This window comes from Parathielavia appendiculata (genome assembly GCF_033297405.1).
Source record: "Parathielavia appendiculata strain CBS 731.68 unplaced genomic scaffold N657scaffold_9, whole genome shotgun sequence".
Classification (NCBI taxonomy): domain Eukaryota; kingdom Fungi; phylum Ascomycota; class Sordariomycetes; order Sordariales; family Chaetomiaceae; genus Parathielavia; species Parathielavia appendiculata.
The window spans coordinates 1,000,478-1,025,380 of record NW_026944228.1 but is presented as its reverse complement, the minus strand read 5'-3'; the positions used below and the strand labels follow the sequence as shown (position 1 = coordinate 1,025,380).

General features: G+C 55.1%; 4 protein-coding genes across 4 annotated transcripts; 1 reads left to right on the top strand and 3 right to left on the bottom strand.

The window, feature by feature from the left end:
* Positions 1–2,334: 2,334 nt before the first annotated feature.
* On the top strand, positions 2,335–5,168 carry N657DRAFT_576332 (uncharacterized protein; the record flags this gene model as incomplete). Its single annotated transcript, XM_062789166.1, has 3 exons — positions 2,335–3,810; positions 3,874–3,989; positions 4,055–5,168. The coding sequence occupies 3 exons, from the start codon at positions 2,335–2,337 to the stop codon at positions 5,166–5,168; spliced, it is 2,706 nt and encodes a 901-aa protein (XP_062646250.1).
* Positions 5,169–7,308: 2,140 nt separating this feature from the next.
* Positions 7,309–7,862, bottom strand: N657DRAFT_721049 (uncharacterized protein). Its single transcript, XM_062797515.1, has 2 exons — positions 7,698–7,862; positions 7,309–7,567 (listed from the first exon to the last, which is right to left on the bottom strand). Exons 1-2 carry the CDS (start codon positions 7,794–7,796, stop codon positions 7,325–7,327), a joined length of 342 nt encoding a protein of 113 aa, XP_062646249.1. The 5' UTR covers positions 7,797–7,862; the 3' UTR covers positions 7,309–7,324.
* A 6,587-nt stretch (positions 7,863–14,449) lies between these two features.
* Positions 14,450–14,849, bottom strand: N657DRAFT_682237 (uncharacterized protein; the record flags this gene model as incomplete). The annotated part of the gene is made up of 2 exons (XM_062796463.1): positions 14,450–14,594; positions 14,698–14,849. The coding sequence occupies 2 exons, from the start codon at positions 14,847–14,849 to the stop codon at positions 14,450–14,452; spliced, it is 297 nt and encodes a 98-aa protein (XP_062646248.1).
* A 2,509-nt stretch (positions 14,850–17,358) lies between these two features.
* Positions 17,359–24,230, bottom strand: N657DRAFT_575535 (ketoacyl-synt-domain-containing protein; the record flags this gene model as incomplete). Its single annotated transcript, XM_062789114.1, has 5 exons — positions 17,359–17,409; positions 17,476–21,844; positions 22,000–23,510; positions 23,568–23,859; positions 23,914–24,230. 5 exons carry the CDS (start codon positions 24,228–24,230, stop codon positions 17,359–17,361), a joined length of 6,540 nt encoding a protein of 2,179 aa, XP_062646247.1.
* Between the last annotated feature and the right edge of the window lie 673 nt (positions 24,231–24,903).

Here is a 24,903-nt window from a genome sequence, read left to right as displayed (position 1 = left end):
TTGTTGTTCTCCCTTGGCCTGCTGTGGCTGGATCGCCGGCTTCGTACCGGTCCCGAACGATCGTGAGGCGAATTAGCCTGCGCCCTGCCATTTCAGACGGAAGAAATTGAGGGCCGAGCGACGACAGTTTGGTTGGGGCATTATTCGGGATCGCGATATTATCGTCTCGTCCCAACTACGGCGAGTTCTCGGCCCTGCCTGTGGAACCTCTGCTGTCGCACAGGTGACATCAAGGCCGGAATGGAAGACGTTCCCGGTTTCGCAATACGCGATTTGGATCTGCTGGGTCGGCGCCTCATTAGCTCCCCTCGCTTTTCCATCCCGTGATTCATACTTCCATCATTGCAAATTCTGTGAGGAGGTTGGCTGGACGCGGTTTCCTCTGTGCCGGCGGCTGCATCGATGTTTCTCAACCATAGACTCTCGTTGGAAAGAGCTCTCATGTCTCAGCCTTCGTCTCCTTCTTTCAGGTCCAAGACGCTCATTCTTACAACATTCTTACAAGGCTCTTACGAAGACTCATTTTCAACCATTAGACAGGCCTGGCATGCTTTTGCAGCCCCGCTGCACCTGCTCAAGCTAGGACCTCCGGGATTATAAGAGGCGTTCTCTCTGCATATAGGCAGATGAGATCGCCAACGTGTGCCGTGATGGCATCCTGGCAAACCTCGGCGTACTTGATGAATTCGCTGCTTTCTTTGTTGCACATGCCTCGTTTGTTCGGCGCTTTCCACCCACGATCTCATCACGCAGTTCGGTATCGTTACGATTCCTGGGCAGAATCCTGACGCCTTCAGTTTGAGCGCTTGGAAGAAGCCGGTAAACAGCTCACCTGTCTTTATCAGGGAGCTGTCGGGCGAGGACAGGCAAGTTCACTCCAGCACAGCCCACACTCGAACAGGAGACTCCAGCGAAGGTGGCTACCCAAGGAGGCTCAAATTCTGAAATCCGTATCCTTTCCACTAAGGTACGGTAGATGAGAGTCAAGAGGGTCTCGAATGCTCCAGGGCCTCGATCCCTCATTGCCTGGGCCCCACGCAAGATTTAAATATCATCGACATCAAGGTTCATCCTCGTCATGGCGTCCGATCCTTGGATTTCCTTCCTGATGGATTCTCTACCGTCCATTTGCGGCATTCTGAATCCTCCGAAAGCCAATGTATTCCGCACACACTGCAGCATCACTAACACGGGTCGTCAGAGCCAAGGTACCTTACCAACGTACCTCGAACTATCATCCATGCCGGCCATTGTAGATGGCGGCTGAACACTTGGCTGATGACCAATTGCGCAACCCTTGCTTTCCTCCGGTGTGTCTTACACTCAAGGTACGTACCTTTCCTTCCCAGCATACCTGAAGATACATGCCATGACCCAGGGCAGGGGCGTCCGTACTGGATGAGCCACCACCCAAAGATAGAGCGCCTCCTTGTCTTACACACACACCAGACCATGGCCCCCTGTTCTGGTCAAGACTGCCATGCCGTCTCTCCGTCGATTGGATCGTATCTGAGGAGTTCAGCCTGCCGCACCGCCTCCTCGGTCTAAGGCTGGGAGACTACTCGCCCTTGGGCGATGTCTTGTACACATTCCCGATATTGAAAAAGCCCAACTGTCTCGGGAGCATCTTGATCTACCCCGAACTCCCGTGTGATCTACAAGTTCACCATCGCTGCAGTCATCGGCCCTGCTAACCGGCTCGACTTCCCCGACCTGTCTTGGCTTTTCTCTTACAGCTTGCCTCTTTCCCACCCAACATCCTGCCTAAGTCTTCTTCGCTCGGCTCACCACCTTCTAGACCACATCAAACCGAAACCTCACCAATCCGACTGCAACCTTCTGCTTACCACGTTCTCGTCTGGGCTGCCAGCTGCTTACACGGTCTTGTCAGCAGCATCCTAATCTCTGCTGGTTCTGTGGGACTTTAGCCTACAACATCACGGCTCTGGCCGTGTTCACGTCTCACAGCACGTAAACAGACTCCAACTAGGGCGCGAGAACATACGTGGAAATGACGGTCTACTGTGCTTACTGTGGGAAGAGCTTCACCCGCAAGGAGCACTTGGAGAGACACATACCCCAGCGTGAGCGCTCCCAAGTACGCACATACATACCGCTTGACAACTTCTGCTGACCCTTTCGGTTGGTTAGATACGAACGTCAAACCCCATCGCTGTGGCGCTTGCCAACTGTCCTTTGCTCGGCGGCAAGTAAACACCGTCCCTTTCGAGACGTGTGGCAGAGAATGAGAGTGAGCTGAGCTGACCATGTATGTTCGAAAGCAGGGATCTCTTGCAGAGACACTTCACGACATACCACGAAGCGAGGGATCCGATGGAGCCGCTCCCAGGAGGAATACCGACCGTTGCTGGACGAACACCTATTGCGTGCCAAAACTGCGCCAACGCAAAGACAGGCTGTGACAAGAAGGTTCCTTGCACAAGATGCGCCGAGAAGAGCCTGCCGTGCGAGGCCCGATTTGCCAGACGATCCTCCAAGGCGGTCATCCGCGCGGCTCAGGCTGGCGCTGCATTCCAGAGCGCACTCTCCCAGTCGCCACAGCAAGGACAACTAAGCGGGAGTCCGGGCCTTGCTTTCATAGATATGAGCCAGGCCGGAGTCAAGTCGGAGGGCAACGAGTCCCCTACCTCTATCGAGGTCGTCATCCCAGTTGATCACAATGAACTGGAGTCTCCAAAGCGAACCTCGCCTCACAGCTCTCAGGTACATCTAGGGGATTTCCCGTCACCTCACACGCGGCTGAAGGGTGGCATGGACGACTTCATGCATATCGGAGACGACTTCACTGTTCAGGATGCAACATATCAGGACCTTCTTGTCTGGCCCGAGTTTCAGATGGACCTTGACGCCTACCCAAACCCCAGCTCGCTTGCGAGGCCGGACATGTCCATGCCCGTTTTCACAGACCTCAGCAACGCCTCGCCCCCGTCGGAGCTTGTGACGACATCATCTTCATCCTCAAGGGGTTCGATCCACACTCCGGGGACCAGCATAGTGTCAAATGACTTTGACAACGCCCTGAAACCCTTGGGATTCGCCATGGCTTCTCCGACTGACAACTCGATCCCCGAGTTTGAGGTCGTCATTGTGGCCGAGGGGTCGTGGAACTTTGCGCGATGCAACCCGCCCAACTTTACGGGCAATTGCCCGCGAACAGCCATTGTGCATCTCGAGTGCTTGGAGCAGAAGTGTAAGCAGGAGGGCACTTGGAGCTCGCTCGAGAAGTTCCTCGAACAAATTGATCGGGAAGCATCCGACTTGGCGTCGGTTGTGCCCCTGAGCTCTCGCACACGAGACAAGATGCTCGCCATCACGCAGAGCTTCCTTCATAAAGCGCTCGAGATCCATCGCGGAGGTGTCACCGGCTATCCAAAGAGTGGATATGCCACTCCGGGGGATTTCAATTTCATCGTCCTGCCGCCATCCAAGATCCTCGAGCACTTCCTGCGCAGCTACGTCCGCAGCTTGTCGGTTTACTACCCGCTGGTGAATGCCGGCTGTGTTGATCCGAACGAAATGTTGCAGAACAACCAGGCATCGACACTTCTCGTACTACTTATGATCGCCCAGGGCGCGGCGACTATGCCTTTGGCTGAGGCACGCTATCTCTCGGCCGGTTTGACTGAGACGTGCCGCATTTCCTTATTCGACATTGTGGAAAAGGATGTTGAACTTTCTGCAGATCCTACCGCACTTCGGTGCGCCTTGTTATTCCTCGTTCTGGGTGCATGGAGCGGCGATAAGTGGCTGATGGACATTGCTATGGGTCAGCGCGGCATGTACATGTCGGTGAGTGACGGATAACACTCCTGTCAAATAGCCTGCGGAATCAGACTAATCATCACTCGACAGATGCTCAAACATGCTGGCATGTTGGAGCCGCAGCCTTCGATAATATCAAGCTTCAACGACTCGACCACCACAGAGCTTCAGTGGCGCGCCTGGGTCCAGCGAGAGACGCGGAATAGGTAAGCTGGAGACCACTACCCAAGCCAGCTCCCAGTACCGACTTGCAAGCTTACCTACGGTAAAGGCTGGTCTACAATTACGTCATGCTGGATCAGGAACTCAGTCTGTTCTACGACACGGCACCCCTATTTGCTATCACAGAGCTGCAGTGTCCCCTGCCGGCTCCCGAGGTGCTCTGGATGTCGCCCAACTCGGAGCAGTGGCTGTCGGCAATGCAATCATTACACAACTGTGCGGCCAATGTCAATCCGCAGCTTCTCAGCGCTCCATCGACTAGCCCGTCGCTCCACGAACTCTTCCAGGACTTCCTTCAGGACAACCCCGTCCAACGGCAGCTTACTCTGTCCCCACAGCAGCTGCGGCTGATTTTACACCCGCTGCAGGCGCTAATCTGCCACTTGCGTCAGATGCTTTCGTGCTTTTCGGACGTGTTCAGCACACCTCGCGCAAGCGGCTGCTCCGTGACCAGAGCGTCGATCCTCCACCGGCTGGAGGAGGTACAGGCGCTGCTTCAGAAGTGGTACGACGTGACCATGAACTACAGCAAGGCAAACTCGGACTGCCCGGTCACTCGATGCAACCTGGTGCTCTACCATCTCGTTTCGCTCAACGCCGTAACCGACCTCCCCGAGATTGAACGCTTCGCCCGCCGCGAAGGCTTCGGCGGGTCGAGCTGGGAGCTGCCGCTGCGCCACGGGAAGTGCATCTTCCAGCGTCAAAAGGCCATCTTTCACTGTGGCCAGGTCTTTCGGCTCCTGCGCCTCATGCCCACCGATCGCCGACCAGCCTGGTGGTCTGCGGCCATGTACCGAGCCACGATGGTCGTCTGGATGGACAGCATCACCAGGATGGATCCCAACTCGCAGATCGACAAACACGAGAGTATTGTGGGGGCGCCGAAGCCTGTGCCGGTAATGATCGATCAGCTGATGCCTGAGGATTCGGCCCTTATTGCCTATCTGTGGGGCGGCGGCGGAGTGCCCATGCTGACGGGCCCGGACGGCACTACGATTACGCTGGACAAGCCTGGAGACATACTCGCTTATGCCATTAAGAACATTGAGACGTGTTTCAGCTTACGGGTTGGGGATGGTATTAAGCGGAAGCTCATCGCCTTGGGAAATAACTGGAACGTGGATATCATGGGTGTTTTACCCTCAAGCAGCGGCGGATGTTAATATGTTGGTTACGAGGGGATAATGAAAATGGGGTCAGTGAGTTCTTTTGTCATCTTTCTCATTGTTCGGTTCCAATTGGTAAAGAGTCTCTGGGTCTGGAGGGAAACCAGGTTCAGTGTCTGCGGACTGGGATTGGCGCTTTGGGGATGATTGGTTCTGGGTTCGGTCGAAAGTACGGCGAACATTCAGATGGCTCGCAATCGCATTGTTCATTTTGCAACAATTGTTTGCTACTTACTTATGACGGGAGTTCCTCAAGTGTAGGACGGTAATCTCGAACTGGGAAGGCCAGCTCAAACTCTTTGAGTATCTTCATGACACGACGCTGAGGGAAGGAGTTGGAAATGACTCCGATTTTTTTCTATTTTAGCCTTTATTGACCTTATCTACGTGCTTTAAGACGTGCTGAAGCAGAGTCAGCAGTGCATGCGGTTTCAGCGGATTCCCCATCCGCCTCTCTCTGGTTCACATGGCTCAGAAACAACACTGCACCAAGCTCTGTCTGCTGAGCCAGTTGAAACGGTCTTGAAAAGCCCACATCGAGGACCCCTGTGTGGTGGCACCATTGGTCTTGGTTCTTCCCCTTCGGCATACATACCTTACTAAGCACAGCAATATCAATCATGTCTCGCATCTGTGAGAACATGAGTGTAAACCGTGGGATCCCAACACGGGTCCAAATTAAAGGGAAGTTTTGTTTGTTTACCCGGGCCGAAGAGGCTGGAGGCGTGTGCCGTCGACCCGGGAACTTTCGAGAGGTGGACGAGACTGCTGATACCATGAGGGTACTTGGAATAAGCTCAGGACAAGGCTCCATCGTCGCCGTCTTGGCACCCACAGCGTTGCCTTGGCCCACATCCGGGGCTAGGGAAGTGGGTCGCGTGCCGACCCGCAGCGCCAAGCCTCTTCATGTGGAAGATCGAGGGCACGCCAATAGGAGACGAGGAGCAATGTCCCAGGAAAACGGCCTCATCGGGGGGCTAGAAGCGAGGGGGCAGCTTGCGATCAGACGGTTCTCAATGCTACGTTGGATGCCGCTTTCGTGGCTCCGTCCTGGGGTGTGGAGCGGAGGGAGCGGGATGAGACGCTTCGCGAGCTAGTTCAGCCCCCAGAACCAGGTCGGACCGCTCCTTGTGCAGGTAGGTATCCAATGGGAAGTGGTCAATCTCAGGCCCGTTACATAGGTATTAGCCAGACATGTTGGTTGAAAAGGGGGGTAGGCCTGCTGGGCGAGTATCACCTCAGCAGCCTTGTCCTCCGTTACAGGCAACAGCCCTTTCCAGCTCGCATGGCAGGCGAAGGGGCGATGATATCCTGCCAGCTTATTGATGAGCAACCACGAGTTCGAGATTTGTGCTTCCGAGATACCAAGCATGGCGATCTTGGCGAACTGATCCCGTAGAGGAGCCGGGAAGGCGAGGGATCGAATAAGGAGGGAGAAAGACTGGTCTGCATCTTAACAGTTTCGTTCTGATTGTTAACCCCATTGGTCGAGTCTTGGACAACCGGAAGAAGCGCGTGATAAGCCAGAGTTGACCTCATGATCCTGTCTCCGGAACTTTCGGCGACTTAGTGTGCGGGGAATGTCTGATGGAGTCAGCATTCCACGGCATTGGTTGTGCGTCCAGTCTGTAGGGTGGAACTCGTTTGAAAGATGTGGTGCAACTGCTCGTTTACTGTGCGGCATTGGACCCTGTCCCTGAGCAACTCTTCCAAAGTGTCAGTCGCGGGCATTCTATGTCGGGTAGCATCTGTGCAACCCTCTGCGTTTCCGCTCGCTGGCGAATTGAAATGGACAAGAGTGTACAAGAGCTTGAGTGATGATTCACAGCGGACGAGATACGCGACGTTATGATACCACGACCAGCATCAGCGGGGTTCGGCGATCAGGAGCAGGATGACTGCGAGAATGAACGCGGTCTGCATGCCGACAGAAGGCGATCGCAGCCCGAGGTCATCCCAGACGGCTGGAGAGAAAAGGGCTGGAGAGAAAAGGGTTGGAGAGAAAAGGTTGGATGAGCGGGAGATGCGCTTGTCCGGCCACGGTGAAGCAGCATTAGCTCCTTGGCTGCTCGTATAGCAGCGCAACGGGGAGTATCATGGACGGCGACTATCGGCGCTCGCGTCACCCAGCATGCAGGCGGGAAGACACGGTCTCACCGCAACTGGAGTCGTTCACACCCGCGTTCAGACCGGAACGTCGAGAACAGAGCGTACATGACGGAACGCGGGACAATCTGGCGCGACCGTAGGCAGGCGAGCAGACCAGGGCACGACAGAGACCGGTCGACCGACAGCCCGGGAACTGGATGCTGCGATGCGTGCCACGACGTGATTATGTTGCAAGTGCCCAGCAGGCTAAAGTCAGCCCTCGTGCCCGGGACCGAGCCGCGGGGAGGCTGGTGTTGGTGGCAGGCCAATATCGGCGGGAGCATTAAAGTTGCCGTTGTCGCGTTTTGATGCGGAACAAGTGGCTGGTGCGAGCCGATCCAGACCATGACACGAAACTGTCGCACGAAACCTTGAGACTTTGAACGAAGCCGACTTGAAAGGCCGAGGCGAGATTCGCGACACCGCCGACCAGGCTGTTCCCCGGCTTGCATCAGACATGGTGCCCGGCTGGCCCATTGTTGCGAATGCAACACGGATAGCAGCGGGATGCGAGAGAAGGCAGCAGCCGTGCCTCAGTTTCGGTGCCGCGAAGGGCGTGCCATGCCAGACCATGGGCGACCCTGGACCTGCGAACTCTGCAAGTTTTCGCTTAGACGATTGGACGAGGGTGAATGCAAAACGATGTGTGGGCAATTCATCATGCGATATAGATGAGATGACGAGAATTTCTCCAAGTTCTTGTAGCGTAGAAGCGTTTCGTACAACACAAACGATCGGGTTCGAGAAGGTCAAAGTGTTTTGCAAGTTGGGATATTTGTTGAGGACAGGAAGTCGAAAACTCTTAAGTCGGCGACACTCGTCTTCAGTAACGTATGTTCGTGCAATATCCTGCTGCGCTACATCCCCTGTATGTGCGGTGGAATATTCTGTGTCTCTGCCGAATATTCTAAAGTTCTCGGTGCCCTAGGCATCCTAGTTGGGAAATCAACCTGAAGCCCGGGGTGGGTCAAGAACCATAGAGTACAGCCAGGTTCCAATGCCTCATTTCTGCAGAAACGGCAGCGCGGTGACGAAGTCTCCAATCTCTAAAGAAAGGTACTGCTGTTGTGAACGTCTCGTACCATGAAACCTGTTTCATTCCAACTCATACATCTTTCCGCCGTTTGATGCTATCGCGGTTTGCTGGACCAAGATAACGGCCCCTGCATAATCTTTACTGTATTCGATGGGCACGGCACGGAAATGTGGCCCGGTACGAGCGATTGTCGGACATCCGTGGGGATATGGTGACATTTCGCCGAGTTACTCGCTATTATCCTCGTTGTAAAAGTCTGATGGCCCTGTTGCAGTGGCCATAAGAGGCTGGAGAAAGAAGTCTACACTTTTTAGGTAACATGACTTCGAACGGTCAAGGCACGGACAGCTACGGCTATATAAAATCACATTTGACGATAATTTGCTTTGCTCGTCCAACCGCACGTGGCGGAGACTGGGTTCAAGGGGCCGCTTTTTGCTATGCCGCTTCCACGGTCGCCGGCCGAGTCAATAAGTTGGCTTTGGAGTACTCTTAACCTATATACAAGTGCTATACGCTCGGGTACAGTAGCAAGGTGCTGTCGTACAGTTTGCTTACAGGATAACGGTTTGGGATTACAAACTGTTACACAACCACACTCAGTTTCCATGGATTTGCCACTCCCCATGGTTTGACCGGATCTCCAGCTTCTCAAGGAATCGCAATTGATGATTCGCTCTAAAGCCTGCAAATTAGACAACTATTTCAGCGACATGATATTCTAGCTCGATCAAAGCTCAAGTATGACACGAAGCTATGCCACCAGGTTCTATGGCTTCCTAGTCCCACATCGCACACCGTCTTTAGCCTGGCCAGCAGCGTCCCAGCGCTTGAGCTTTGGCTACCTGTACGTTTATAAGTTGAGACTAAGATATGGCACTCATGGTCGAATCACTGCTGTGATCTTCTACAGTCCGAACTACTCCCTCTATATTAAAGTTGCGTGCATGAAAATGAGCCAGCGGGCGATACGAGTTTACCCGGCCTTGTCTGATGAACTGTGGTGGTAGATTTGTCATGCTTACCAGATACTTATTTAGCTCCTGCTATTTAGTAGTACTTCCACTGAGTAAAATGGTGAAAGCGTTGGCGCAACGGGTGCGGCAAATAGAGAGAAACGAGGAATACACTTTGATCCTTCGTACCACTCCACCAACTGGGGAGCTTCAAGCATCCGTGTTTCCGTGTTCAGAACGACCGAGCAGCTGCTGGTCGGCACGACATATCAGCCAGGTTTCTCTTCGCAGCAGCAGCACGCCTGGATTCCAGGGGACCAGGGAGGCGCCTTGTCCTCTGCCATCTGACCTGGAGGCGAATGGGATTTGGGGGAGTAACATCTGACGTGCAGCTATTTGACAAGCCACTGTTTCACCACACTCTTGTGCCCGTACCTGTACCGGAATGGAACTTGTCGCACAGATATGGCAATGTGACTCGGGAAGCTTCCCCAGCTGCCCTGCGGGCTGCTTAGCAGTGTGGGAAACAACCATGACAAGAGCTGTCGGACAATGAGAGCAATTGGCAGTTGCCGACCGTGGTGGGTGAAGTCCTTCTGATATGAGGTCATCATTCCGGACATTATGATAGTAATTTCCAATGGGTGGCCCCGGTCGTTCGTTTCCACAGTCATGCCACCTCTCCCCAGATGCCTCCGGGCTAATAAGATACGGCTCTAAAGAACCAAAGTAGACATGCAAAATCGTGAAACATGCCATGACGCTTCAGATCACGTTGTCTTCCGTCGGTACTCACGTCGAGTCGAGTTTCCTATAACAGCATTCTAGAAGCAACCATCCGCCAATGCACGTGATAGGCTACCGTAAGACGGGGTAGCTGCATATCTTGGCTGTTGTGGCTGCTGGGGCAGCAGCACACCGCGAGAACACGAATGGAAGCCGTCACAGTCAGCGTTGCAACTGGAACGATTGTACTGTCCACGAGCTCAATCCTGGTGAGCTGTACTCGTCTGCCCCGAAGAGATTCGGGACTATCCTGAAATACCCTCGAGAAGCAGCCTGAAACGCAAGGATGTCCCCTGTTCAAGAGGGAAATCGCATGATGTGACATACAGCTTCATTGGAAACACACGAGGACGTCATGTGCACAGCATGAATTTAGAAACAATGTCGCTTCAGCTGCGGACCCCGAGTTACGAGCCCTGTGAGACAAGTGGGAAAGTAGCTCCTCGTGGCAGTTTGTGAGACCATGTTGTTGAGTGGTACTGACCCATTTCCAAGCAGTTCACGATGGCCAGAAAGTTCGTGACAGCATGCGGTCAAAATTCACAGACGCAGTTGCGTATTCAATACAACTCCTGGAACTTCCTGAAGGTGAGAACCTAGCCATCGCTGTCCTCATTGCCGAATCCGCCAACGCTGAGAATACCACTACGAATATTGTGAGGCACCTGTACTGCGTATGCAGAAGACCGCAGTTGCAAGTGGACCTCATTGTCATACAGCTTAGCAGGTAACCAGTAACACGGCCTTGGAGGGACAGGTTTTAGCCCCCGGGCCTGCCCTAAAATTATCCCTTGTGAAACGCTAGGCTGCTATCAAGTATGATGAATTTCTCCGATCCATGCGGCTGTGAATAAGCTGCGTCCCTGACCCCGGAGAATGGCCAATCCGTCTCCGGAAGGTACGGCCCCACATTATCCGGGCCGGTCCGACGTTGATCGGAGACGGAGCCGGGGTACCAGAGCCGAACAGCTACCGGGATGTCCGACAAGACCGTTCGCTTGTATCGGTAGAGTTATCTCCGACTTCAGCATCTCTCAGGGGACACCGCGGTACCGCCCCATTAATTCATCCGCCAATAACACCAGGCGACTACGTGAGCGTCGGAACGCCTTACCGCCGGTGACCAACTCCTGCCAAAAGATCTTCAACTGCTACATTGAACATGGATGTAATTTGTGGCTCCACACTGCTTGGCTTGCGAATCGAAAGACGCAAGATTGCGGAGTACTAAAAGCTGGGATGGACAATGCAACAAAGGTACGCAGAATCTCAGCCCAGAGCCACAACGTTGTAAGTGGCCGAGCGGTCGCCTCACGGGGCTTATTTTGCATGACTCGGTTCGGCGTCCGTCACGCCAGGTGCCCGCGTCGGCCCGTGTCCAGCCTCGTGAGCCGCAGGGCCGGTCAGCAAACCTCCAAAGACTCGGCGCAGGCCCAATGCCAGCAGCTCACCTGAACGCGATAGTGATACTGGCTTCGCCTAGTCTCGGCAGATGCCGAATGGCAGGGTCGCCACCACCAGCGATAAGACCGGGAGAAAGTGCACTGGTAAAGACTGACGTGGGATGAGGCTGATCAGAACCATCGGATGCGGCTAGCTTCATCGGGGCTCACCGGCCTGGTAAGGCTTTAATAGCCACATTGCACTGTATATACACGATCCGTCGCCTCATCCCCAATGCGTCGAGCCCTTGAACGACTTGTCTGGAACCGCGAATTCGAAAGGCATATTGTAGTCTGTAACCATGATTTTCCCATACCCGTACCTAGAGTTGGACGCAGTACACGAGTACCGTTGGCCTATAAAAACCAAACTTGTATTCATAGACTCGGATGATCTAGCAAAGTTAAGTTGTTAGTTCCATACTGCATTTATACCACCACAAACAATCAAGCATCACCGTTAGGAATATTGGATCGAACCGCACATTAACGCTCCTTAGTATCGGCAAGCTTGCCCAAGGCTGAAGCCAAATGGTTCCTGCACCAGGTAATCCGGCCAATAAGGGTTTGTACGCTGCATCATGTTTGGTCGCTGAGCTGAGCATGCGGCGTGTTCTGTGCCAATGAATCTGCACGGACGTCCACTGAGACCGTGGGGCTGGGGCGTTCCGACACGAGCGTTTCGAGCGATACAGGGAGCAAAGTTGGAGTCGAATTAACTTGGGGATGCGCCTCGTCGTGACAATTTCGTTGGGTCCCAAGGACTGCCGAGCGACGAAATAGCCTGTACCTTAGGCACATGCCCGAATCGCACGCGCAAGCTCGTCCAGTATGATACTTCAGGTTCCGGAAGCGGAAGGGTTGCACACGTACCTTGTTAAGGTACCTCAATGCAGCTGCCCAGCTTCACACACAAGTAAGGTAAGCTATTGAGAGTATGCGTTCCAGGTGGTTCTTCTTGTCGCTGTCAACGTCGGAGAGAATCCGAAACCGAAACACCCCTTCCCAGAATAGCACTCTGCATCACCCGCCAGCCGGCGTATGCCCGTGTACCTAACTCTACTTCAGAGTGTCCATGGTTCATTGTCTCGTTTTGAGTTGGTCGATGCGGGCCACAGCCAATCACCTAAACCGACGAGGCAATGTAATGATATGGGGTGGGGGCCGAGTGACTCCAGCCAGATTGCCGCCTCCGATTGCAAGTGCAAGAGCCATGAGGTAGGCTCCCGGATGCAATACCAAGATAAATGAGGATGAAGAAGGAATGGAAAGAACGGTTTGGGCGTCGGAAAGAAAACAACGAGAATTGACAACTTGAACGGGAAGCTCTGAGGACGCTGGAGCTCTAGAATGTGCCGACATCGCCCAACCCGTAGTGGGGTTCTCGGGGACAAGCCCTGCTGCAGATCCTGGCACGATCATTGGCCAGAACCCATGCCCTGGTTCCAAATGAGGAAGGAGTCCCTGCAAGGACACTCCTGTCAGTACCTTGGTGCGTACAAGCATATAATGGCCAAGCCTGCTACTAGCTTTCGACCAGGAGAGGAGAGACAGGCATGTTGGTAACATGGTGGTTAATCATTAGTTCCAGGGTCTGCACGTTCTCAGTTCGTTTCCCATCTACTTCCATTTCTTCACATTGGATGTGAAAGGGGGTCTCTCTTCGCCTGGCCCCGAAATAAAATCCTCACCACATCAGGGGATTTCCGTAGCCGGCATACGTCAGTACCTCCCTACCACCGGGATAGGGGGCTACCCGGTGAGCTCTTGCTGGTTATATTCTTTTTGTCTTCTTCTTCTTCCTCACCTAGTTTGCGGGTCATTGTCTTTTTTCCCCCTTTCTTCTTTTTTTTCTTATTTGCCAGCTCGAAGAAACAGACAGTGCTGTGCATGGAAAAGGAGCTACCGCAAGTTCTCGATGTTGTCATTCTTCTGAGTACCTGGAAAGGTATTGGCGTTGCCCGGGTCTCATCTTCTCGACGGAACGGTATGTCTCGGTGCCCAGGACCTCAGCGACTAGTGGATAATCGGAAAATTTGGAGAGACCACTGGCATCATGGGCCCGTGATTTAGTTGCGCAGAATCTCTGTGCTTTTGCAGTTTTGCGTCCAGGTTCGCCATGAACTGAGACAGTGAGGTGCTCCATGATTCCGACTCAAGCCGAAGTTAGGCGTTGGCGGTTGATGGGGCATCCAAGGATGACCTCTCAACTCTCTGGGTTCACACACACCCCTTGGCCCATAGGGCTGGCACATGTCCAAGGCTCATGGATGGATTCTCAACAACTGTGGCTTCTTTTCTACTTGGCTTTTCTCAACCCAAAACCCTGCTGTCCGGTCTCACCTGGTAGGTCTCATCCCGCACCCGAGACACCGTCAGCCAGAACAGGCAACTGCAGGTCAGACAGAGCGACATCTTGATTCCCATGTCGGGTGCTGGATTTTGATGAGAAAAGCAGTCACACAAGAGTTGAGCAGTTCATGGTGCCGAGAAGAACCGAGACATAAGAGTCATGGCGAAGGAGTCCTGGCAACGTTGGCTAACGGCATGTTATTTGTTGACCTTGTAAGTTCTTCAGCCTCCGAGTCCGTTAAATTGAAGCTCTGCAGTCAAGATCAGGGTGCTCATATACGAATACCTTGTTTGAAGTCCACAAAGTCCGTGACATTGCAAAACCGTAAAAGTATAACGTGGAAACTCATGTCCAGGATATTTCATGCTCCTGAAATAAAAAAAACAGCAGAGATGCTCCCGATAAGCCCCCATTCCTCTGGCACGCAGTGACTGTATATAATAGTAACAAATGGGAAGTCTTCACAGGTTCAAGGGCAGGTAAAACTCAGGTATCTTTTGATACCAAGCAGGGAGGAAGTATCCAGCATGCCCTAGTCACACAGATTACAAATCTCGTCAAATCTGCTTCCGTAACCTGGGAACCGAGACCTGGGCAATTCCGCCTTCCTCCACAGTGACGCGACCGAACCTGGTTGCGAACCGCTGCACATGCTTAGAAAACCACACCAAGTGCAGCGACAGGGCCTTGGTCCGAGTCTCACTGGGACAGGCGGGCATAGAGCGCTGGCCGCGCACGATTGGGGGCGGGGAATGTTTCGGTCGTCAGCGCTGGGTCGGCGGCGGCCATGGCAACCGCGACTTACTCGATGCCCGCGCCAATGTATAGCAACCCGATCTTGCTAAGTAAACGAGTCGAGAACCGCGGCTGCGGCTTGGACTCCAGAAAAACTGCGTGCATCGGTGGCAGCTGAGCAGATCGGCGCTCGCTCTGCGCGCCGGCCTGTTCATTGCCCATTATAGCCTCGAATGCTAGCGGGGAGGTCGCTGACGCGAGGTTGAGGCTTCCGAGAGCCTCCAAGCACCGGGGCAAACACCGGCACGCTGGGCGAAACCAAGCCAGGAGATAGAAGCGAGAAATCGATCGTCTGGGCGGCGGCCGGTGGGAGGGCAAAACAATGTTGGGGGCGCTGGCGGCCAGTTTGGTGACGGTGGTTTTTGGGTAGGCAGTACCGGGGTTGACAGTGAGTATTCCTGGTTGGAAAGACAGGAGAAAGTTCCCTGTGAGGTGTCCGGGGGCAGAGAAGACAGGCTGGCCGAAGCCGACCGTCGCATAGTCGGTTGGTGATGATAGAACCGAAGACTTTGGACTTGAAGGTGCGCCGGCGAGCGTTGGCCAGTTCGTCGCCTTCGTTTGGCCCTACCCGACATGGAATATCAGTGCCCCTCTTGAAACATCGCGGGCACGCCTGATCCAAAGTGCCGAGGCACTTTACCTTGGACTTGTGGCATTTCATCACAAGTCCGGCGCAGCTGCGACAGCTGAACCCCAAGCTCGATAATGGGGCCCCCGTAGACCAGAGGCATTGACGATGGCCTGGCCGTGCTCGAGGTGTGGTAATATTGGACATTATAAAAAAAAAACCATTACGAGGAGGTTGGCGGGCAGCTATGCAAAGAGATGCTAGAAAAGAAAGATTTGAAATTGAGCAGCAGAGGGATGGTTTGCCCTCTAAGTTCGTTGTCAAGACGCGTCGTGTCCTGGTGACGAAGCTGCCAACTTTACCGATTAGGGGTTCTGGCGAGAATCAAATGCTAGGAGGCTTTAATCTTAGGTATTCAGGCAGACAAGTGTCACGTCGGCGGGAAGACTGAGTACCTTATCTGACAGCATGTATCTGCAACTCAGAATCGCAGACTCGGTATGCAAGGTCAAGAGGGAAGTAGTCCATCTGGCAGGACAACTGGAGTAGATGCAATCAAAAGGCCCTCGTCAGGCTGCCTTGGGTTGATGCGCAAAGACAACTGGAGGGATGCAGTAGTTGTACTTATCTTCAGTGCCTCGTATCGTCCATGTGTCCATCAGATGTAAGTGGCTAAGCAAGGTCCATCGTCCCCAGAGGTGTACCTCAGGTACTGTACCGTAAGAACCTCGGGTTCGTACAGCTGCAAACCTGAAGTCTTTGTAAGGGATTCGGGTGTTCAGGGCTGCCTTTGTGTTCCTGGGGGCCGCCTGTCCCATTGGCATGCTTATCGCGCGTCTGCACGCAGTCGTCACCTGGCGCCCATTGGCCTCATTACCGCGCTGAAAGGATGTCAGTCAATCCTGCTATAGATACGAGGGAACGACACAGAAACAATGACGGAATTCGCCGAGACGGACCCCTCACTAACTTCAAAGTGAAGCGTCATATCTTCGCCGTGCCGTGCAGTGCAGCTGCTGCGCAGATAGAAGGATCCGCTGGAACTTTGGGAACAATTTCCTTGATGGGGGGAACGGTAAGATGCACTCGAGGTTGAGAAGGACCTGCTTCCCCAGCCCCAGCCTTGAAAGTCCGCGGACTTTTCCCCTTCGACTGTCCGCGTGTGAGGTCAGTTGTAAGTAGTGTCTAAATGAATCGAGTCTCGTCCTCCGAAGCCAGATGCTTGGTTAAGAGAGAAAAGGTGCGAGGGTGGGAGACTGGAAGGAAGAGAGATGGAGAGGGATTTATACTCCGGAAATCGGCCCATCAAATTGCGAGATTTGTGTATTGAGGAGGAAGAAAGGAGTCCAGAAGTACAATGTCCTCCGCTGCATCGAGGCAAGACGAGGCCATGAGTCTCGGATGGTAGATTCTCGGATGGTAGATTCTCGGATGGTAGATTCTCGGATGGTAGATTTCGCACTTTCGACTTTTTTCATCGTTTCGTAATGACAAGCATACCTTGGATGGCGATGTGTGGTTAGCAGGAATGGTGGTAGGGAAGTCGGTGTTGTTTCTGGTGCCGACGAGCTAGTGAAATGCCTTGAGATCAGCACTGCCAGACCGCCCTTCATCTCCAATCTTGCACGTCACAACTTTTCTGGAGTTACTCACGAGCCTCTTTCTCTTCTATGATGAAGTGAGTGGCATCTGAAGAGCGAACAAGATACCCCAGAGTGCTTGTTCGGAATATCACAAGTTCCATCCAACAGGACGAGACAGAGACATGCGTCGGCAGAAACAACGGTACAGATAACAAGCAAGACCAAGCGCAAAAGATACTCGCTGGAACTAGTTCAATTTCAAAAGACTACACTTCCTACCAACGCTGACAGAAAACCGTGCCATCCTTCAAACCAGACAAACCCCCAAGGCCCAGCAGTGGGCCAAAGCCAGCACCAACCAGCCTCTAACGATGCCGGTGTGAGCGCTGTGAGATAGCTAGTATTCCGAGATGTAAATGCAGAAACACTAACATATTAGTCAAAAACGCCAGTTCCTTTCCCAAACTGCTGCCGTGTCCGCTGAAGGGGGTGGCGAACAACCGACTTGAAACTGCCGCCTTCACCCCTGTTTCGTAAGAGCCTCCCTGATAAAACCACCCAGTATCTCGGCCTGGAGAAGAGCAGAGTTAGCGATCAGCCGTGACAAAAAGTGGTGAGAAGGAAGTGTTCAACTCACCAACTTGCCATGCATCATGGTGAAATGATTGCCAGGCATGTGCCTAAACTCCATCTTCTCAATGTCTAGATACTCATCCCACCTGTTGGGACCAAAGTCGGATCGATTGTCGAGGAGGAAGAGCGCATGGCCCTTGGGATACGGCTCCGGCTTCGGGTCCGTGGGAAGCTTGCACACGCCGTCCTCGCACCAGATGACCAGCACCTTGGGGCACTTGTCTTTGGGCAGCCGCTCGGCATCGTAGTTGCTGAGCGCCGTGATGGATGCCGAAAAGTGCGGGAGTAACCACTCCGGGATCTTCCTATCATCCCCCTCGCCGAGCAGGCCGATCGACGCGAACCACGCATGCAGGCCCTCGGGGAGCGGCTCGATGGTGATGGGTGATGGCGCGTCAATGAGGATGAGGTTCTCCACCTCTTCGCCGGCCTTAATGAGCTGGTTGGCAATCTCGTACGCAATGATGCCTCCGGCGCTCCACCCGGCAAGCGAGTACGGACCATGGGGCTGACGGCGCTTGATCTCTTCGATGAACTTGGTCGCCATTCCGTACACGCCGCAATTGTATTCGTGGGGCGTCCTCAGAAAGGGAGAAAAGAGGCCATAGACAGCCCAGTTGCCGCCCACACTGGCAATCTCCTGATACGACGTGGCAGAGCCGCTTCCGTCCGGTATCATGAACAGCTGTTTGGTTGCGGTTTTCTGATTGCCAAACATGAGAACCGAACTGGCCTTGCGGTCGGGATAGTCGTCAACAATGTGGGTCGGCCTCGGCGGCTTGGGAGGGCACGGGACGTCTGGGCCGATCCGAGGATGCTGCTTTTTGGGCGGTGCTGTGGGTTGCTCCTCTTTGGGCTGTGGCTTCTGGTTGCTCTCCTTCTTGGGAGCGGGGTTAATACCCAGGGCCCGCTCCACATCCCTGAGAGATGGGTTGGCGACAAAGAGGTCCGCGGGAATCGTCAGACCCGTCTTCTCCCGGAGCAGGCCGAGGATGGACAGACTCATGAGGGAGTCCATGCCGAGATTCGCAAGGTCGGGCGCCGCAAGAACCTCGTCCACGTCGACACCCATCTCACTGGCGATGGTACTCCGGATGGCCTCGCGGAGCTCCTGGCTGGCGTCGTCGGACCCGCCATCCTTGGCCGACTGGGTGTCGCTATCATCAGGCGGCGTCGTCACGATCGAGTCGGACCCCATCTCGGGAGACTCATCATCGGACGAAGATGGGTCCGACTCCTGCGACGGCTCACTGCCGAGGCGATCCGGCTTTTCATATTGAGCCAGATACGCCTTGAAGCTCCCGATGGTAGGATGGTCGACAAAGGCGCTGGAGTGGATGTTCAGTTCCAACTCCTCGCGAATCTTGCCACTGACAGTCAACGACATCAGTGAATCGACACCGAGATCCGTGAAGGCGATGTTGTCTGCGAGCTCGTCTTGCCCGCAGCCGATCTCCTTGGCAAGGATGTCCATGACCGCAGCGATGACCGTCTGCAGCCTCTGGTTCACCTTGGAAATGTTGGACGGGGTCACAGTCTCCTTCTTCTTCTTGGGCGCCGACGTCTTCGTTGCCGCCGTGGCCGTGGTCGAGGAGGCAGGCGCCAGCCGGGGGGTGCTGGCCGGCGCTGAGGCGCCTCGGGGCGGAAGCATAAGGTTCAGCACCTTGCGCGGGATGCACTGGAACTTGAGATCGCCCGTCACACCAATGATCTTGTCGCCATCAAACACGTAGACGTCGCCCGCCATCATCTTGCTTCCCTTAATCGGCTGCATGCGGATGTAACTGCGATACTCCTTGGTGGGATCCGGAATCTCGGTGAACCTCATCGAGCCCCAGCCGTGCGAGATGAAGACGTGCTCGCGTGAGTCCACGGCATCGGTGCCGTTGATGACGAAGCCGGAAATGTGGCAGGAACTGTCGATGTGGTATGGGCTGAAGTAGAAAGTGCCGTCCTGTTCCGTTGTCTGGTAACGAATCTTGGCCGTCGCCTCGCACGTGGCGCTGTCAAGGATGACCTCCTCCATGCCCCGATAACGCGGGGCGTAGTCGACCAGGGCAGAGAAGAGTTTGTAGGCCAGGCCGCGGCCAATCTTGGACGCGATGCCTCGCTTCTCGCCCTCCATGAGAGCATCGATCCGTGACTTGATCAGATACTGCACGCGGTCAAACTCGTGCTGCCAGTCGTTGACATTGCCGTAGATGACCTTGCAGTGGGCGTGTTCCGTCCTCTTGTCGCCTTCACCCGTATGGAACACAAGGTCGGCCTGGCCAAGCTCGGCATTGGCGGTTACTGTCAAGCGCAAAATCTGGCTTGTGGCCTTATCGTCGAAGATGAGCGTCTTGGGGACCTCCATGTGAGCGACGTTGCAGCCAATCTTCTGCGCCTCGGGCCGCAGGAGCTTGTAGGCATAGTCGCATACCGTCATGGCCATGTCGCCGTACAGGGACGAGGGGCACAGAGGAGCGCCGTTGACCATGTGGCCGGAGACAACATTTCGGAGCTGATCTTGGCAGAGATCGGACGCGATCTCAACGATGGCCACGTCGCCCTTGACTTCCTCTCGGATGATCCGCTGCACAGTCGTCGTGGACAGCTTGGGTGGTTCATCAGCCTTTGTTCCCGCTGCCGCGGCGGCGATTCGGTTCTTGGTGAGGCACCAGTCGCCCGTGTACTGAAGCCAGTAATTCTTGTCATCGAAAGAGTAGCTGGGCAGATCCAGCAGACGCACCGAGTCAATGAAGTCGCGGTGGTACTCGTTAAAGTCGATGTTCAGGCCTGCAGAATGCAGGGTGCCGAGGCTGTTGGACAGTGTCTTGTAGCACAGCTCGTTGCGGCGCAAGGTAGGGACTGCGACCGTGGCGGCACCAAAGGTAGCCTTGACCATATTCGCGCAGACGGGGTGGGGACCAATCTCGAGCCAGACCGTCTTGTCATCAATAGTGCCCGACTGCTGGGCCGAAACGAGCGCCGCAAGGAAGTTGACCGCTTCACGCGCGTGCTTGCGGAGGTATGCCGCGTTGATCTCGTCACTTTTGAGCACCCTGCCATGCACAGGCGAGATGACGGGTACTCTGGGGCGGTTGAAGAGGACCCCTTGGGCAATGTTCTCAAAATCGTCCGCAATGGCGTCCACCTGGGGGGAGTGGAAAGCAAAGGACACCTTCAGGAGTGTGCACTTGAAGCCGGCATCGGCGAGGAAGTCCCGTGCGCCCGCCACGAGTGTGGTCTCACCGCTCAGAACGGTTTCGCGAGGCCCATTGATGCAGGCAACATCAAGGCCCCCAGCCCTGTCACCCAGTGCATCAAGCACTGCGGACTCTGAGCCCTGGACGGCGAGCATGGCGTGGCTGCCGGGTGTGCACCTCTCGAGGAGCATCTGGGCGCGAGAGCCCACGAGATAGATGACATCCATGGCCGAGAGCACACCGGCAGCCTCGAGAGCCGCATACTCTCCCAAGCTGTGGCCCACCACGGCGGCAGGTTTGATTCCCCACGACGCCCACAACCGGGCAAGTGCCATCTCGAAACATGCCAGGCCGAGCTGCAGCACAGTTGGCGACATTTCGGTCACGTTCTCGTCGCTGCCATCGATGAGCGGCATGAACGACGGGAAGCCCTGCAGGCGAGCCAGGCGGTCAAAGTTGTCGATGCTCTCGCGGAACACCGAGTAGTGCTGGTAGAGCTCCTTGCCCAGCCCGGGGTAATGCGAACCTTGACCCGTGAACATCAAGGCGATCTTGGGCTGCTCAGGCGGGACGGGGACAAAGTTCTCCTTGAGGCGTATTGCGATGGCCGTCTTGACGTCTTGGAGATCGGCACCACACGCATTCATCCGCCAGTAGTGCTGCATCTTTCTTGCCGTGGTGCTGTATGCAAGGTGCGACAGCTCCGCGGTGGGATGCTCGTCGATCCAAGCGACAAGGCGCTCGGCATTTCGGATCATGGCCGCCTTGGATTTGGCCGTCACAGTGATAATGTGGTGGCTGCGAGGATCCGCGTTTGCAGGGAGGCGTTTCGGTGCGTCCTCAAGCAGGAGGCCGGTGTTGCCGCCTGCCGCGCTGAAGTTGTTGATAAAAACTCGTCTCGGCTTGCCATCCTTTCTTGTAAACGGAGTCTTGTGGAAGGCAATGTTGACGTTCCGTTCCGAGAGATCCTTGGGAAAGGTCTTATTCATGACGGACCCTGGCTTGATACCGCAGTGGGGCGGAATTATATTCTTTTCGAGCATCAGCAGCACCTTGATCAGGGCTGTGATTCCGGATGCAGCCTCGCCATGTCCGACGTTCGCCTTGACCGCACCCAGATAGAGCGGCCTGTCAGTAGGCCTCTTCCGCTCTCGCGGGGCAAAGACATTCGTCACCGACACCATTCTGCCAACAGAGGTCAGCTGTCAGATTCCACTTCCAATGGGGCTGGAGGGTTTCAAGAAAGCAGATGTGTAGTTTCGGAAGTAGGATGGCTCCAGAGACAGCCGTAAAGGAGGGTGGGTATACACAGTTCATGCACAAAGGAAGTTGTTACTCACTCTGTGCCATCTCCGGCCTGGGTACCTGTACCGTGCATCTCAACATAGTCGACATCCAAGGGGTCGACGCCCGCCTCGTCAAGAATGGCCGTCGACAAGGCGGATTGCGTCGGGCCGTGGGGATGCGTGATCGAGATGGCGTCAGCCGAGTGATTGGTCGCAGTGCCCAGGATGACGGCGAGAATCCGGTCGTTTTCGGCCAAGGCATCATCTAGACGTTTGACGATGACCGACGCACAGCCGTCGCCACGGCAGTAACCGTCGGCCTCGTTATCGAAAGTGGCGCATGGGCCCCTTTTGGACAGGAATTGGCCTCTGCTGAGCCCAGAGAAGATGTCCGGGTTCGTCATGCACGACAGCCCGCCAACGACAGCCGTGTCGCAGTCTCGCGCCCAGAGCGCCGTGCAAGCGACCTGCATGGCTGCAGCGCTCGAGGAGCAAGCGGTGTCGATGTTGAGACTCGGCCCGCTGAAGCCAAAGTGGTAGTTGATGCGGCCGGGACCAAAGGCGCGCACGCCTCCCGTGATGAAGTACGTGTCGACCTCCTGTGCCGCGTTGATTTCTCGCCAATCGTCCGAGGTCTGGCCATAGAAGGTACCGATCCGATCCAGCTTCGTGGACGGCGTCCTGTTTGGGACGTAGCCGGACATCTCCAGAGCCTCATACGCGGTGGTCAGGGCCATCCGCTGCATGGGATCTGTCTGGAAGGCCTCACGTGGCGACATGTTGAAAAAGCGGGGGTCGAACATGCCAGGGTTCTTAATCCAACAACCGTATGGAGTGTGGCTGGTGTTGATGCGCTTGCCGGTCGGATCATAGTGCGTCTTGACGTCGAAGCGATCGGCAGGAACCAGACGATGGACGTCAAGGCCCTTCTCCAGCAGCTCCCAGAGCTTCTGGTGGCTTTCGGCGTCTGGAAACCGCCCGGCCATGCCGACAATGGCGAGCTTGGGCTTTCCGGTTGAACCGCTGTTCCCGACATGAGGTGTTGCGTTCTCTGGTGCGACCGGAGGCGGCATGTGGAGAACAAGGTCCAATTCCGACTTGGCCTTGAGAAGGTTCTGGAGCGTGGCCGCATTCTGGGTCGGGCCGAGTGGGAGAATGAGGCACTTTTTGCTTGGAAACTGGTGGCTGCGCTCGAGGCAGCCATCAAGCACCTTGTGGAACATCAATGTCTCGTTCAACAGAGCGGAGGCGACGGATGTGAAGAGTGATTTCGTGTCCGTGGCTGAGAACCACTCGCCAGTTCCGCAAGACAAGACAGGCGACCGCGGCCGTGTCTTGTAAAGAGCGTCTTCCACCTCTCGGTCGTCCAGGCCCAGCATTGCCTTGAGATCGATGCCTGAATGAATATGAGGCGCATGGTAAGGGCCATGGACGGGGATCGTGATCAGCTTCGTTGGCAGAACCCCCTTGGTGATCAGGGCCTCAATTGTCCTTGGTGGTCCGGATATTGCGACGGAATTGATGGATACAGCACTGAGATATGCGCGACTGTGTGGCGGTATGGCCTAGCGGGCGTCAGCTTTCGGTTGAGCACAAGGTCTCGGGGTCGTCAAGGCACTCACGGCTTCATTGTGGAAGGCGTCCAGCTTGGCAGTTGCCTCCTCTACATTCCAACCTGGGACGATGCGAGACCAGCTTTCTGACCGGTCGGATGTTGGGCTCATTCGCTGTGCCATCGACTCAACGTATGCGCCGGTTTTGAACGACAAGAGCACCGCCTGGACACCGATATGTACGAGGTCCGGCAAAGATGGTGTGATTGAGATGGCCGATGCCGCCCAGAGACCTGTGCAGAGACCCACGAGAAGGGCATTGTGAGGCTTAGGAATATCGTCGCAGTTCTTCTCAGCATGGCTGGAGGGCGATGGTCAGCAAAAGACTAAAATGTGATAAAAGGATGCCACTCACTCGAGATAATGGGCGATCTGGGATATTGTCAACAAAGCCGCGTCAACGGCTGAATGTTTGAAGGCTGAGCTGTGGTATCTCTCGTTGAGCTGCTGTATCGTCAAGAACGATGGCAGCCTTCTTCGCCCGTCGGCGGGCAACTTCTCAATCTGGCGTTGCAGGGCGTGGCATGCCTGTCGCAAAAAGGCCTTTGCCAACTCGCCGTGCCTTTCCTGGCGGAAGAACTGGGCCAGGAATGGATACAAATCGACAGACTGGTCTCCGAAGAGAAAGAACACGGGCTCATCAACCCGGATCTCCTCATGGTTGACCTCCATGTTGTCCGGCGAACCTTGATGCTGATCAGATGCCCCGACGCGGTGGTAATGTGCGAGGCGGAAGGCTGCAGAAGTGGTTTGGCAAAGAGAACGGGAAAAGAAAGTCTAATTGCTGCACAAGATAACCTGAAGGCTGAGAGCAAATCACAGATGTGTTGATGTTTTATGTACGATGTAAACAAACGGACATGAAGTTGGGGGGAAAGCTTTTCATGGCGACACGGGGTCATGAAATCCGCCCGGACACCCTCCTCATTGCGGCTTCCTTGGACCACCGATACACCATTGATGGATGCGCACCTCCCCTTCCAGACGTGGTGGTCCTAACGAATAGCTGGTAGCGCCGAGTCGCCGGGGGAAGAGCGGGTAGGACGAGGAAGGAGCTCCGCCGCGTCCGGAGAATGCACCATGTCGTGTAGCTAGACAGTCAAATCCAGCAGGAGCAATGTGATAAGCGAGCCTGGCCCTCCCGTCGAGTCCAGCCTGCTCCGACGTCAGACTCCGTCACGACAGGGACGATGCTCGGGCGTTCCAGAAAGACGCTCCCTCGGCTGAAGTGTTCTCAACTCGGACTTCCATGTCGTTTCCTGTTCGTTGCAGCCATAGGGCAGGAAGCTGAAGGCATGGCCTGCCGGCGCGCTCGGTCACGCCCATGCCATGTTTTCGACATGCC